This window comes from Oryzias melastigma, linkage group LG20 (assembly GCF_002922805.2).
Source record: "Oryzias melastigma strain HK-1 linkage group LG20, ASM292280v2, whole genome shotgun sequence".
NCBI classification, from domain to species: domain Eukaryota; kingdom Metazoa; phylum Chordata; class Actinopteri; order Beloniformes; family Adrianichthyidae; genus Oryzias; species Oryzias melastigma.
The window spans coordinates 10,164,189-10,180,439 of NC_050531.1; the positions used below are offsets into that span (position 1 = coordinate 10,164,189).

Genomic DNA, 16,251 nt, shown 5'->3' on the forward strand with positions numbered 1-16,251 from the left:
TTTAAAGTTTCCAAATATGTGTGTTGTAATAGTAGTCACACAGGAACGATTCGGCAATAGCAAATAGCATGGATGTTTTTTGGGGGCAGCCATGGTGCAGAGGTAGAGTGGTTGACGTCATCAATTGCTGCTGCTGCTTATCTATGTTAGCGTGTAGCTGCTAGCGCTCAGAAAATACATAACATTGGTTTCATAACTTTAAAAAGTCATGCAAAAAACAAAAACGACTTTAAATGACACACTGAATAATACAATACTTACATTTAAATATAAACGTGTGTGCTTCGGAGCACAACCACATGAAGAAATGCATTTCTCCTCTGCTCCATTAGTGCAGATCACCCTACTGGTAGAGGCCCCGCCTTTCATTTCTTGTCATGACATCATCCTAGATCCGGCCTTGGCAATGAGCCATTGTTGTCTCTGCAAATGAGGTGCAAGAGGAACCATTTCTTCTCAGAGTCGATGCAAGAATGAAAGAAATTTGCTGATTACTCCATGGAGAACTTGGGTGTGTTACTCTGGAGGTAGTGCTGGTGGCACAGACTCTTCCTGGAAGGGGCTGTTCTCAGTTAGTGACATCACAATGTGAGATTGGGAGGGGCTGGTGCTCAAAGCATAGAGCAAAGAGTTTTAGAGAAATGCTCAGAAGAAATACCTAAGAAATTAGCAAAATACAGCTTTGGGGTGTTTTTTTTCTTTTTGGATGAATTAACATTATAAATCACTTAAGTGGATTTTTGCATAAGTCATGAAAAAACGTTTGTACACCACTACAGCTTCAAATGCCCCCTACAATTGGGGCAATAGGGAAGAACCAGATGGGTAGATGTGTATGAATGGGTGAATAGGACTTTAACTGTACGTATTGGGCCTTCTAGGCAGGTAAAAAAGCACTATATAAATATACACATTTTACCAATTTATGCAGCTTAACCAAAACTACCATGGATATTTTTAATCTGTATGCTTTGTTTGATATCTTTAATACTACAAATATTAAATGTATAATTTTAATTTTAAATGAGTTTTGATGCCCTTAAACTTACATAAAATGCATTAATTGCAGAATCATTGATTTATGATGATTAATATTATAGTTGGTTGGTTCTGGATTTTTCATATAAATAATATTTGAGTCCTTCCTGCTCTGAAACTCTAAGTTTTGGTGCGTTTTACGGAGCTTTCTGCTCTACATGCACGCATCCCTCCGCGGCGCGCAGGGCGCGCGCTGCTCCGGCCCTGCCTCTGCCTCTGCCTGGCTTTCTCTCGGCGGGCTGCGCGCAGGGGCGGGCAGCAGAGGAGGTGAGCGCAGCGGGCTCGCCTCAGCCCGGCGGACAGACAGATGGGAGTGGCGCCGGCTCCGTGAGCACCAGATTTGTGATCTCTGTCACAGAGCTGCTGTGCCATTGGCTTCTGCGCACGTGCCGGTCCCGGGCTGGCTCTCCGCGATGAGCCGCCTGCTCCTCTAGTGGGAACTTCACCACTGCAGCCCGCCGGGGGAACGTTTTTACGTCTTTTTTCTGAAGGACGAACGAGTCCGGCGGCTCTCCCCATGATTTCATTCCACTAAAAGCCCCATCGAGGCAGCACACTTTCTTCATGGCGTCTCCTCAACAGTCAAGAATTCAGTCGTATCTGGAGAAGAACAAAATCGGACCCCTGTTTGAGGTGAGTGCGCAAAAACTCTGGAGTTAATTGGCTGCGCGTCAAAGGGATGATTAGTGTGCTGCAGAGCGCGTTCATCTCTGCTTTACGCGGAAGAGCGAGCGCTCCTCTGCTCTGCTCTCCATGAGGAAATATGGGGGGGGAGATGTTTGCCTGTACTCCTGCTGGGGATGTGGAATATCGTCCCGCTGCGCTCTTCTCTGCTGTGTTCGCCCATCACTGAACATGATTCCAGGAGGAAGAGATGTAGCCTCACAGTCTGACGCAACCCTGTTGCAGTTTGCTGAAGTTGGAGACTCTCAGGGAGGAGGCAGAACCATCGGATTCAAACCTGAACGCAGCACCAAGCGCTTTATTTGGAGCAGAGTGATCAGATCAGGCTGAAAAAGCAGCAGGGATGTGGGTTTAGTTCAGCACCATGGACAGATCCTGATTCAGGTGCATAACCGAAGCCTGCAGATAGACCTCTGTGTACCCCTGTGATCGTTTTTATTACACTGTGTTCCACCTTCACCTCACTGCACAACCACTCCACTTTTCAGAATTCTTGTCTCCACTGGAGAGAAAAAAAATGTCTCCTTTATTTGACAATAGGAGAAGATTAAAGCCAAGTGCTCACGCAGACTCATGATGCTGATAGATAAATAAGGGAAACAACAGCACGACCTTTTACCTGCTGTGTGTTTTTAAGTTAACAAGCACATTTCTGAGAGAGATCAACAAGGACAAACATCCTCAGATGTGAGGTTTGAAATGTTGGACTTCCAGGGGGAGGATGAACAAAAGAGATGAAATCATTTGAAAAGCCTGTGTTTGTTTTCCTCTTAAGAAAAAATCAACCTGCTGTTGCTCCTAAAACCTATCATGTCCCTCATAAAGGCACAATGTTTTAATTATAATTAAGGTAAATAGACTAGTGGAGACTTTGAGGTAAGAAACTTGGATTTATTTGCTTTAATTCTATAAAAACTTTAAATCTCTGTACCATCATGAGAATAAACTTACCCCGGATGTTCTGATGGTTTAATAGAAAATATATAAATAAAAAAATATGTCAAATTTGCTGTATTTTCTGATAGTTTAGTTAACATTTTTGTTACTTTCTAATCCTGTGTGGGAAGAATTTTCAGAGAAGTGTGTGAATCTACAACTTCATGGTTTCTACTTTGGTTTTGCATGGGTTTGATGAACTATTGAAGTCCCCCATGTTTTCTTTTAAAGGCTTTTAACATATTTTTGCTATCAAAACCAGAGTTTGTCTCACACGTGTCTTTGCTGTTTAGTCGGTTTAATGCTACCCGGACATTTGCATTGAAACATCTCATCACTGGTTTGAAGTTTAGGAGAAAATGATGATCTGGAACATTTTCTGGCTATGCAAATATGACTTAAAATGTGTATTTATGTGTGAAAACTTGACTATAGCTTGAGCAGGTTGATGGTGAATCATAGTTACTCATCCTGGGGAATTTCTTGACTTTGTGAGAATTACGGAGGATCTGCTTACATGATTAGTTTGGATTGAAGGTCTCACACTGGCTAAGATTTTGTATTACGTATATTTAAAAAAATTGTTCCTTAAAGTCTCCTGTTAATCTCCAGTCTTGGATTTTCTTCAGTCCTGTTACAGTCTTCTGAGTACTGCCTTTGGTCTTCCTGCTCTACCCATCATTCCTCTGGGGGGTTGTGGGTGGTAAAGTGGAAGCATTTTGCTCCACGAGAAAGATTATTATGTAGGTGGGATTTTAATGAACATGTTGAACTTTCAAATGTTATCACTGAACCACTTATTTTTTTTTCTTCTTTCATTAGAAATGATTTGCAACTTCTAAAGTTTTCATGTTCTGGCTGATCTTATGTAACATCTAACATGCTAGAAGAAGAGAAGTTGGAAAGTCTCTAAGAAAAGCAGTAGAACGTTCAATTGGTGCTAAATAAATGAACTGAGCTCATCTTCATTAGTATGAATTTGATAGGGAATTAATTGTAGCATCCCTAATAGTAAACCATGGAAATTGAAAGTGATGATGGCTTCAAATAGTGGATATCTCAATTACAGAAAATTGTTATAGCCTTTTTAAATAAAGAAAAAGAATCTGAGAAGACAAAGACCTTTTGCTCTGACAGTGAATATTTTTGATTTTTTTGTGAACATGACCTCAATATAAATTGTTTCTTCCCTCCGTTTCATTTGTAAAAGTTTGATTTCTCTCGCTTTTATTATTTCCATTACAACAGTCGGAGATTTGGGGGAGTAGAGGTTCATTTACTTTCTCTGATGAGACCCAGCTTATGATTTGCCGGAGAATTGATTTTTCCCCCCTCCCTAATGAAATGGTTGCTTTGCTTAGATAGCAAGCTGAGTCAACACTGACTCAATATCCTCCGAAAAGTCAAGCAGCCAATCGTAATAACCGGAGTAATTGAGCTCCGAGTTATTGGGACACGTTGGAAGAAATTGACATCTTTATCAGTACCTCAACAGTTTCAGTGCAGAGTGACGTCTCACTTTTCAGTGCCGTGTCCAAGAAAAAATACTTTGGTTATTCACTCTTTGAGTTAGGCATAGGCAAGGAAGATATAGCAAATGTTATCAGTAGTTTTTAAATACCAATTAATGAAAATTGTATTTTTAACATGTTCTTGTGGGATTTTTCTCATGATGGACATATATGAAGACAATTAATCTTAAAATGGCATTTCTGCTCCATTCTGATGCATCCACTTGTAGATGTATAGAGCCATGCACAACTTAATTTTTCTCGTCTGAGCTGGCATCCGGCTCATAACTGTTCAGCTAGATAGCCTCAATATAGCTCACCATTTTTGTTTCACTATAATGTTAGTTTTGGGGTTGTTAGAGGTTGGAAGCTAGCATGAGGGAGTATAAACAAAGGGATGATGGGAAATGAGGACAGCTGCTTGGCCATGGAAACCCCTTCCATGAAAATCTCTGCGTTCTGTACTTGGGCTGATCTGAAGGTCACAAGAAGTTTGGAACTCTGCAGCAACTGATTGTGTTGAAAGTTTGTAGCATCCACTGACCCCTCTCCATCAGTTTACTACTTGGTGTTTTAGTCATTCCCTAACCCTTCCATTTGTTATGATAGAGCTGACAGCTGACTGGGAATATTTTGGAAATTTCACGACCGGATTTGTTGCACAGGTGGCGTCCTATGACAGTTCCACGCTGGAGTTCACTGAGCTCCTGAGAGCGGCTCATTCTTTCACAAATGTTTGTAAAACAGTCTGCATGCCTGAGTGTTTGATTTTATACACCTGTGACCAGACCAAGTGATTGGGACACCTGATTCTGATCATTTGGATGGGTGAGACAATACTTTTGATAGTGTATGACCACAGAAGACACTTTTGAAATATATGATGGGAGTGGGACTTCAAAACAGTTAAGTATCAACACTTCATTAAAAAAAACTTGATTCTTTTCAAATCAAGTTGTTCCTTTTAGCTTCTCTTTTGTCTGTTCTCAACAGTTTCAAGGATCTCAATTAGTGCTAAATTGAAAGCTGCAGGTCAGAAATAGATTTCCTTTAAAGAGGAGAGCACTTCAAATGACTACCTTGTTTTAGCCAATACCTTTAGAATTTAAACCTGCAAGCTGCTCCGTTTCTTTCACTGGGGTGGTTGCCTATAGTCACGTTAAATGGCTTTGCCTCTCTGTATTGATTTCTTTGAGTGAACCACTCCACGCTATAACTTGCTCGGCTGTGAAGCTCCTCAGGTTCTCCGGGTCTCCTCGAAGCGGATCAGATCAGGGAGGAGAACAGACGGTCGGACAGAACCCTTCATGAGGAGGAAATGTATTGGATTTCTCATGATTGGGTTTCAGTGCATTAGGGAATGTTTCTTGAATCTCATTAACATGCATACGAGGTAATTGGATCGCAGGTGAACAGCCCACTGTTCACACCTGGCGCTCAAATCCTCCTGTGTTTTGAGTGACCGCCTGTGATCTCTGCGACTCTGCCAAACATCGAACAGGACAGCATGAAGGCTCGCTTAGGTTTCTTCAGCTCCACTGCAGATGTTCACTCTCTCCTCCAGCATCTGCAATCAACTCTCCACAAGTGACCTAGTATCTGTTTATTGACTGGCACAAACAGTCAGTAAAAGCAGTCAGAATTACCTTTTATTGATTTCTAAGGTTGTAATTCAATTAGCTTTTTTTTCTACACTCAGACGCAGATGATAGAAGAGAATAGGGTGTCAAAAACGAAATTAAAAACAGCAAGAAATAATTAAACTCTAAAGTTATCATGTTAGACCTGCCACTACAGCAAATGTGGGGGTGAAGGAAAACCATGTTTATAATTAAGAGTTGTACATCCCGGGGCTGCTGTGCACACATTCTAATATGCCCTGTTTTCCATCAGACTCTTGAATTTAAGTTCTGTCATGTTATGTTTGAAGACCAGTTGTGAGGAAGCAGAAGCGTATGCTTCCCTGCAGCACTGAGAAGTTTCTTTAATGAGCCCCGTGACTCCATTCTGCTCACGCAGCAATATTCATGTGGTCTCCAGATCACCAATAATTGAAGCCTTAGTAGTATGTTAGCGTAAAATGCATATTATTTTAGTTTGTTTGTTGTGTTGTTGCTCCAAAAAGCTGGATTTACACTATATATATTTGAATTATTTACTTATTTTGTAAGTCTGCACAGCCTTATCTCTACATGCTGTATTAATGTGGAGTTTTTCTTAATAATGCATGTTAGTATCACTCCTAATTCCACTTTACACTTAGTCTCCGAGGAGATTTAATGCCCTGAAGCACTAGATTTTAGACTCAAGCAGGAGGATCTAATCTCATCGTACACCTTTAGGATTTAGATTTGATCAGCATGTTCATGGATTGCAAACGTCTTGTTTGTGTCCGTGGAGCCGTTTTGGGTGACGTCTCACCCACGTTGAGGCCAGGTTTCTTTTGACTGATAACACAATTAAAAATGAACTTTTCATTTCCTGCTGGCTGTGTTTTAATTGGCTCTCCGTTTGGAAGAGGGGCCTAATCTCAGCGCACAGAAACGCAATATTAGCAGGTAGCTTTCAAACATTCACACAAAATGATAAATGTCACACCTTCACTTGCTTTTATGCACAAACGAGAAAGAGCAGCTGCTTATTTGGGGATAGTTTTGCCTGAAACAAGCGTGATAGGGTTTAGGGAAAAAAGTAAAGTGAGTTCAGATTTGCACTGTGCATGATTTTCTTTATTTTCTAACTTTTAATGTTGTATGTTTAGCTTTTAAACAAGATAAAGAACACCAGTAAAACAAAACTCATGTGAAATTAAGAATAATTGAGACAATTTTCAATGGGATAATTGAAACGCGACATTAGTTTGAATCTTAAAATATGTATTCATGCATCTGCAGATACTGCTGGTAAGAATGTTCATTTGCAATGAAGCCTCGAGGACTCAGAGTCTAAGATTTCTGAAAGAGATTTTAGATGCATGTTTGTCTGGCCCAAAGACAAATGTCCTTTTTCCCCTTCTAAATAAATAAGGTCAGGCCCAGGGGAGCCGCCGACATTTCTAAAACTTTTTAACTTCTTCGTGGATTCTGTGACGAGCTGTGTTCCCCAACACAGCTGTTCAGAAGTGTGTCTGAGCCCATGCAGTGATTTCCACCACAGTCGCCTGTGGTTTAATGCAGTTTGCACTTTAAGTCTCTGGCTCTAGTGCTGCTGCCTCAACAAATGACTGTAAATTAAATTGTGTTCTCGCCAGACTTGGAGAAGATTTGGACCTCACTGCAAACTCTGAGAAAAATTTTACTTCAGAGGATGAATTTAAAAACTAAATTGAAGCACTTCCCTTACTTTTACCGCTCCCTTTTGACCTTTCTTCACAGGCCCCTCACTCTCCCCTTCTGTCCATCCCAACCTGATCAGAGCTGCTGAAGACATTTTTTTTTCAAAATGGCAGCTTTGCTGTTAGTTTTATCTCCATAGCAACCACTTATTTTTTTGTTTGTCTGAGGGTGACGAACAGGTTTATGTAATTTTTATAAGAATTGGCAGAAGTACGTTTTTAGATTTCCTTGACAACTGAGATTTGTGTTAATTCCTCCGATAATTCCTATTGTGTCTACAATGTATGTCTCATTCAGCTTCATTGTATTCATGTATTAAATTGTCACAACATTCTGGTAAAAAATGTGAGAGAAATAGTGGAACGCCACTTTTGCTAGGTTGCTATGCTGACGCCATAAAAAAATCAACAAACTTCAAAACCAACATTTTTTTCCAGAGTAGCTTCTCAATGATGCTTGAGGAGTTATGAGGTGACGAATAGAAATGTGGAGGAGGAGTTTAAATTTATAGCTGGTACTAGAGGGGAAATTTAAGATGGCGGTCAATTACTGAGGTCAAATCAGAACAAAACTTCAGTCATGGTTGAAGACTCAAGCTGGTGGTGTGTGTGCCGAATCTTGTGAAAATTGCTTGAACAAAAGTTTCATTTTGTGGCCGAATTTGCCACAAAATGGCTGCCAAGCTGTAGGTCCTATAACCATCCCATAATAATTTCACATTTTGCTTTGGAAATCCCTGATAAATGTGTTTTGGTTTCATTGCTTGATTTTGAACTATTTTTTGAGCCCCATAAGAGATTTTGGCCTCATTTTTTTATATTTTCAATCTCTGTGATGTCACTATTTTTGTTCATAAAGCCCAAAATTCCTTTTTATTGGGTACTAGGTGCATATAAACTTTTGTACGTTTTTGAGCATGTGGCGGGGTGATTTGTGCAGTAAGAAAGATGAATCTTGCAGTCCAGGACTGCTGTGGGACATAATTACTGTCATCCGTTTAGGACAGCTCCGCTGAAACAGTCTACTTTGTTCTCTTCATTTGCGAGTAGAGGTGAGATATTACACTCTGAAATATTCAGCTACTAAAGTTAGAGGAGAGGAACTGTCAGTTTTGAGCTTTATAAAATACGATAGGAGAGATGCGTGGTCTCGCACCGGATAATGGAGCTTCCCCATAAGGCACGGTTAGAGTAATTACAACCAGACAGGCAGCTCAGTGCGCCGCCCAAGGCTTGGTTGATCCTGAGGGAAGACGAGAACGGGATGAGGGAGGAAGGATATCTTTAAGAGATCCTTGCAGTTGGACGATAAGAAAAGCCCAATATGTGGAAGATACAGAGAGGGGGATGCATTGCAAGGTTGTTTGTGAGGGTATGGGACACAGAGAAAATGGGCGGTACACGCTGGCTGTGGTGCATGCAAATCGAATTATCATGTCCACTTATATGGCCCATCGATCCTGATGGCTGACTGCTGTGTTACTGATAGTCGTGGGGCAGCTGATCATGTTATACACAAAGCTTTTGACCATAACCTTTCATTTGTGCAGCTGCTGACCACATGTGTGAGTATGTTTGCAGACAAATGTTTTTCTCATACGAAAATCAAGATTTCATGTTAGTTTTTTGTCTGAAATCCATTTGTGGCTCAAAGTAAATAAATTTTTTTTACTCTGTTTTAAGTTAGATTCCTATGCTTTTGTCTTTATAGAAATAGAATAATTTGGATTTTTGTTAAAAAGAACAACTTTTATGGACTCTGATTTATGGATCCCAACAGAAAAAGTCCTCTCAAAACAAAAAAAAAAACCAAACAGATACCAACGACGCACATCCGTGCCAATTCCTAACACTTTAGGATCTCGAGAAGCAGCCAACTTCTAGATTAGAGGAACATTAGGACGTGTGGTTACCTCCTCTCCTGGTGTGAGGCATTTAAGTTTAAGTAAAACAATCCCAAAGAGGAAAGTCGTCAACAAGGATTTCACAGAAGCAAACAGCCATCGATCTGCGAGGGATTATAAGGTCATTTTCAAACAACTCAGAGTCCATCATTAAACAGGGAGAGAGATTAATTACAGTTGGAGAACATTCAAGACAGTATCATGTATTCCCAGAACGGGCCTTGGCAGCAAAGTCTGTGTAAGGTCGAGTTGTGCAATTCTCCCTGAAATGGAAAAATCCTACCAAACAGGAATGTTTTAGTCTAGGACGGTTATTGCTGAGATATATTAGAAGTGGTAACAGATCAATTCTTAAAGACCCACTCCAATAAAATGTGTGTTTGGTGTTTTTAACATATTCTTGTAGCTTTTTTCTCATGTTGGAGTTCGAATATAAAGAAAATTAAGATTAAAACTATGTTTTTGAGTAAGTCTTTCTTCAAATTGTGGTGAATCAAGAGACAAAAATGTAGTTTGGAAACTACAGACTACAAGCTCCCTGGTCTGCTCCATTCTGATTCATCCACTTGTAGACGACTATTTCATGAATGTCTTTGATTTCCTCGTCCAGAATTGATATTGCTCATCACTTTTGTTGCACCATGTTATTTTGGAGTTGCAAGGGACTGTAAGTTAGCTAGCAGGAGAGCGTGTAGACAGATAGATGACGGGAAGTGGGGTGGGGTTGCTCCATACAAATGGTTCTGCCAACAACTCAGAGGTGAATTTCTCATGAGCTACTCCTGCTTAAATATAATCAAAAGACCATTGGGAACAATGTAAAAAATGTAATGTATATATCAGCAAAATTTGTTTGTGTTTTTCCTTCTTACTGATTGATTTATTTGTTAAAAGGGGCAGAAAACATACATTTTTCTTCTTTCTATCCCCTTTTCATTTTTTTCCTTCATGTTTGAGTTTGCAATTCAATGTGGTTTTGCATGATTTTCCTTTTATTGAATAAAGATGAAGAAAAAATCTTAAAATTTGCTAATTTTGTAGAACATGCCTTTAAGAGTTCTGGTCCTCAAGATCTAATAACCTGTTTTCCAGCTATCTCTGCCTCACTCAGATTAGTAAATTTTCTGTTTTTTTTGTGACTGAACACAATAATTTAGAAAACCAGAAGAAGGTAGAAGCTGGAAAAAGAGAAATCTCAGGATGCAAATACTGCTTTTTTTTGCAATTTTCTAAAAATATGTTGATGAAAGCTTTAAATAGGTGACAACTTCTTAATTGACTGTTGGGGAAACGAGAGTCAGAAAATTTGGTTCTGTGTGACCAAAATGCAGGAGATTAGGGTCTCATAATTTAATTAGAAATATAAAAATCAGAAAAACGAGACAAAACAAAACCTGAAACATGAATAAACTAATAAAGGAAGGCAAAACCGAAGATTTGACTCTGACTTGAAAGCAGAGCATAACTAAATGAAAAAAACTATTGAAAAAACTTGATAAAATCAAAATAAAAACCCAAGAAAAGTACAACAAAAATGCTCCAATTCTCACTCGTACAGCAAAAAAGACATAAAAAGCACAAAAATCCTTAATCTTTTCTTTCCGTTATGCAAGCTTCTTAAAAATGTTAGTTTGACTTTGTCAAAGTTCTCCAACCGGAGCGTTTGTCCTTTCTCTTTCCTCGCAGAAAAATGCTGAGTCTGAGAAAGCTTAACAAAAAGGCTGATTACTAAAAACATCATATATGGAAATGTTCTTTAAAAAGAACATTTCAGCAAGCTTTTATTGTCGAGCTGACACGCTCCGAGTGGCACCTTTGTAGTATTTGTTGTGACAACTCGTGTCAGACTTCAGCTCCCACCATTGTTCATGGTTTCTGCTCATTTGATGGGATATGTGGAAAAATGATGACAGTGTCATTTTTTACTATAAATGCTGTAAGAGGCCACAGAAAAAAAGCAACCTGCTCTGAAAAAAGCTGCTACGTGAAGCTCTTTCCTCCTTTCTGGTTGGCTGCGTTCGCTGTGTCCTCCTCAGACACTCATGAAATATGACGGCGCTCAGAGAAAACGCCATGTGAACACCTGGCCTAAAGACTCAGCAGAAATAAAGTCACTGAAAATAGAAAACATCCCACTCAACAACCTTCACTAGTTGTGAATTGGTGGGTACTTGCTGCCTGGTCAGTCGAGTCTTCATTTTTTGGGCTTCTCTCCTGTCAGCTTGTTCCATCAAGGTCTGGATCTCTTCCAAGTCCCGTTTTCCCATCCAGGATATTTTTCCATTCTGTAAGAAATGACCTCTTTCTCTCCCAGAGAAATGCAGACATTCCTTTAAGGTTCTATTGAAACTGAAATAAGCTGCTACTGTTAGATGAAAAAAGAAGCCATTTTTGGGATGAGCCTTTAGTGCTTTATTCTTTAAACAAACACAAGTTTAAAAAAAAACTGCTTAATCATATATATATATACATATATATATATATATATATATATATATATATATATATATATTCAGTTTAAAGTAATAAAAGTCAATAACTTGGGATAGGATGAACCAGAAGACAGCATTTGATTACTAGCTGAAATGACAGAATAAAATAAAAAAATATATATACATTTCCTAGGCTATAAAATATCAGCTGTGGATGAATGAAAACTGGAAGACAGTGTTTTGGACGGAAAATCTCGAATTGAAACCTTTGGTTCATAATGCAGAAACTATTGAAACACAAAACGATGGCTCTACAGTGATGAGAAGGAGGAAGTGTGATGGTATGGGGCAGGTTTGGTGAATCCAGGATTTTTATTAGTATCCACTGGACCAAAAAAAAAATTAAATAAATAAATAAAATTGACAGTATGAATTAGATCCACATTGGCTTGAAATAAAATACTGCTTTTAAACAAATAGAAAGGGTTTTTTTTGTTTTTAGAAATATAGTTTACATTTCTGTATTGGATTTTGTGAATTCTGGTGGAAGTGGGCGGAGTCAGCAACAAGGGAAAAAAAGGAGAAAAGTTTGGGGTGTTGGTAGGTGACAGGAAAAAAACCAAGTAGAGGAGGCTGGGGAAGGCTATGATGGACCCCAGGAAGGAACAACAAAAGGAAAATCTATCCAAGAAATCCAGATTAAAGGTGGAAACTGCAAGTACATACATTTTAGTGAGATCACTCCATCTTTTTTTTTTTTTTTTGACTCATCTTTCCTTGTGGATTTATGTTTTTGGACGAGAGGGGTTTTTTTTTTTTATTTTGTTTTGGGGAATTTGGGAAATATGTGTTTATATGTTTGACTTTATTTTGAATTGACTAAAGATAAATTAGTTAAACCCTAATTTCTGTAAATAGGGTATTTCATACAGTTCATTACATCCTGAACTGATATTTACTCTTGCTGTATCACACAAATCCATCCCGTTTACAGCTAATTAGCTCATCCTACAATAAGATTACTAACCAAAACACAAATCTAGTATATTTCAGAACCACCTGAGAACAAAAGAAATATGGTGACTTTAAAAATACTTCTGACTTTGCACATTACTAACATAAAGTGCTGCATAGCTCCAGAATCTGCTGGAATTTCATTAAATGCGTAAACACTTTAAGAGTTACGATGGTCAAAAGAGTAAAAAAGCTGGAGCTAAAGCTTCATGTTAAAGGGTTAAATGTACAGATTAGCAAAAGGAGAACATTTTATTTGTAAATTAAATTCAAAACTTTATTTTCAACAACTTAGGTTGCTCATTTGTACAATTATTTTATTTCCAAATGCAAAAAAGTCTGAAAACTTTCAATAAAAAGTGGAGAGTTTTAAACTTTCTGTCCTTACACAATGTGTTTGTGCAGATGCATCAGTTTAATCGCTCTTTTTCAGTTCACATTTTATATTCTGCTTCAAACAAATAGTTGAACTGTTTACTGTTGAGACTCATATTTGTTTATTTATCACATTTCAGCTGAAGTTTCTCCTTCTTTCACCACTGTTTCAAAAACTTTTCACCTCAGCCAGCCTCCTTAAGGTTTCTGAAATCCTTTTTTTAACTTATTTCCACATTTTATTTTAGAGATTTGTTTCGATGCAGCAGGAAGTATCGGTTAGAGATCATGTCTGCTGTTGTTCCTGGACGGAGTCCTTGGGAGCTTCCAAGGACGCCATTTGCTTCTTGGCGGCGTGACAGCTTGTCAATTACAGGGACCAAATGAAACTGGCTGAGGCGTGCAGATATCTCCCCGTGCTTCAGATCTCCACAGATACGACCCGTCCCTCTGTGTTCCTCGACTCACCTCACGCCCCAGTAATATGCTGCTTTTACTCCTTGCACATAGGGGCACTTTGTTTTGGATGGGAACAAAGCAGTTTACATGTTTGAGTGTAGATCTTCTCTCACACACAGTCAGAGTCACAGAATCTGGTTGTTATGAACATTTCAGATGTCAAGAGTGCATCTCATTTTAGGGGTCATATTGAAGGTCACAAAGATTTTAAGGAATCTTTTGTTTAAGTAGTTTGTTGCAAAACATTCAGTTGACATTTAATCAAAACTACTGGACCCGATTCTGCCTCTTTGCTTTAAAATGTACTGCATTATTAAGTAATATGGTCAAAAATTAACACATTCATTGAAATAACTTCTACAGGAAATTAGATTTATTTTTGAGATTGTACAATATAGTCGTTATTGCAAGAAAAAACTCAAAAAAATTGACTTTTTGACTTTATGACACCTTTAATTATAATCGTAGTATCAAAAGTACTTTTCAATTCTGGACAGAAAAATCAAAAATTTTCATGATGGAAAGGGTAATTTCAGATTTGGGGAAAGACAAGAGTTTAAGAAAGCTAAAGTTTTAATATTCTTGAATTATAGAAACAGTCAAAAGCCCTAAAACATTACATAGTGGCCGTCACAATATCCTGACTGTAACTCTGTGACTGAGATTTGAAGACGGTTGCTGCAGCGTGTAAACACAAGTTTGCCAGTGAAGTGGAGCTAATGCGTTTTGTTGTTTTAGACAAAGACTCTTGAATGTCTTGTTGCATTCTATTTACGGTGGATGTTCTGCAGAGGACTTTGCCATCAAAGCTTTCAAAGCTTTCTGTAGAAGCTGAATCTTTATTGTTGCATTTTACATAAGCAAGTGACAGTAATAAATATACGTGTATTTTTTTAAATAATTTTCTTATTTGATACATTTCTTTTTAGAGAATAATTTGGAAAAAATCTTTGGAAAATTGGTACATTTTCTTTTAAATTCTATTATTCTAAAATAGTTTTATTGCAAATAACAAAACAATATAGAATTGTTTCCTCAAATTAATAGTTTGGGGAAATGGATTAATACTTTGTGCACATAAATATAAATGTCACGGCCACAAATTGGCATTTTATTGGCATTTTCGCTGTACAAATTTGTATTTTGTTAAGACAAAAAAGGCACAGATTAGTTTTTGAGACCACAAATTAGTATTTTGCATATACAAACTAACATTATGTGAGCATAAGTCAATATTTTGTTATCATAAATTAGCTCATAAGTCAGTATTTTGTTATCATAAATTAGCTTTTTTTTCTGCATAAACTAGTGCTTTGTAGACACAAGGTTGCATTTAAGAATTTGTGGGCACAAACAAGCATTTTATGTGCATTTTTAGGGAACAAATCAGCATTTCATGGCCACAAGTTATTATTTTATTTGGATTTTGAGGGGCACAAACTAACATTTTGTGGGCATAAATTAGTTTTTCATGAAAGCAAATAAGTATTTTGAGGTGATAGATTAGCATTTTGTGGCTGTAAATTAGTACTCTGTGGCCTCAAAATAGCATTTACGAATTTGTGGATAAAAAATGATCCTTTTTTTGCTCCTAAATCTGTTGTTTTTCTGCAGATGCAAGTTAGAATTTTAGTTGCACTTTGAGAGCACAAACTAGCACTTTTTTGGTCACAAGTTGAGAAAAAAAATAATATTTTATGTGCACAAATAAGAATTTTAGTATCCCCAATTCCTACTACTAATTTATGGCCACATAATGCTAATTTGTGCTCTCAAAATGATAATCTGTAACCATAAATTACTAATTTGCAAGTACAAAATGCTTATTTGAGCACACAAAATACTAATTTGTGACCACATTTGATTATTTTAAAGGAACAATTATATGTATTTTTTGGTTGTCATGTTTAGCACTCTGTTTTTTCTGTGTTTAGGTAAAAAAAAATTACAAGTTTCCCTAAAAACTCTCTAATCCTCGTTATTTCTGGAGTCTCCAAGCATCAGTAAATTAGCATAATTTTTTTTTTGACTGGATGCATTTGAAATTTTAGCTTTTCTGTCTAAAATCTGTGCAGGCTGTTTTCTGTCTTGTTGATAGACCTCTCTGGGCTGTGGACCTGCAGTCTGCAGTAAAACATGTCAACATGCTTGTTTGTTCACGTGCTGTTTGCTCTTAGAACTGCGGGAGCTGGCAAGGAATGTCCCCCCCGAACAATTACCTGATTAGCTTTCTGAGCACACGTAGTGCAGCCAAGACTAGTCAGTATCCCTGTGTCCCCTTCCATCCTGCGAAACACACTCCCCGGCAGGTACATGATGGCAAGGGCAAACACACGACGGTCATCCGAGCTCGGGGCTTCACTTCTTCTGCTTGTAGCGGGAAGACTTGGACAAACGTTAGCCTTAAGATTACTGCCGTTCCACTGCATCCCACTAACGGCTTCACTGCGGCCTGAGCTGCTCTGGCTGCCTTCTTCTGGTCAAACTGAGTTCACTCTCGTAACACGCCAAATACTGCACGTGCACGCTACTACTCCCACCAAACAAGACATATGCTCCTTTCA

At 38.3% G+C, this 16,251-nt stretch overlaps 1 protein-coding gene across 3 annotated transcripts in view; it reads left to right on the top strand.

The window, feature by feature from the left end:
- Positions 1 to 1,296: 1,296 nt before the first annotated feature.
- lg20h8orf34 (linkage group 20 C8orf34 homolog) overlaps positions 1,297 to 16,251 on the top strand; it is a 60,815-nt gene continuing 45,860 nt past the window's right edge. The window contains exon 1 of one of the 3 annotated variants that reach the window (XM_024280685.2): positions 1,297 to 1,671. In XM_024280685.2, the coding sequence (XP_024136453.1) occupies positions 1,603 to 1,671 (69 nt within the window). In that variant the 5' untranslated portion in view covers positions 1,297 to 1,602. Of the gene's footprint in view, positions 1,672 to 4,956; positions 5,075 to 16,251 lie in introns of those variants that run through there. The other 2 variants (XM_036217404.1, XM_036217405.1) reach the window with 2 other exon arrangements.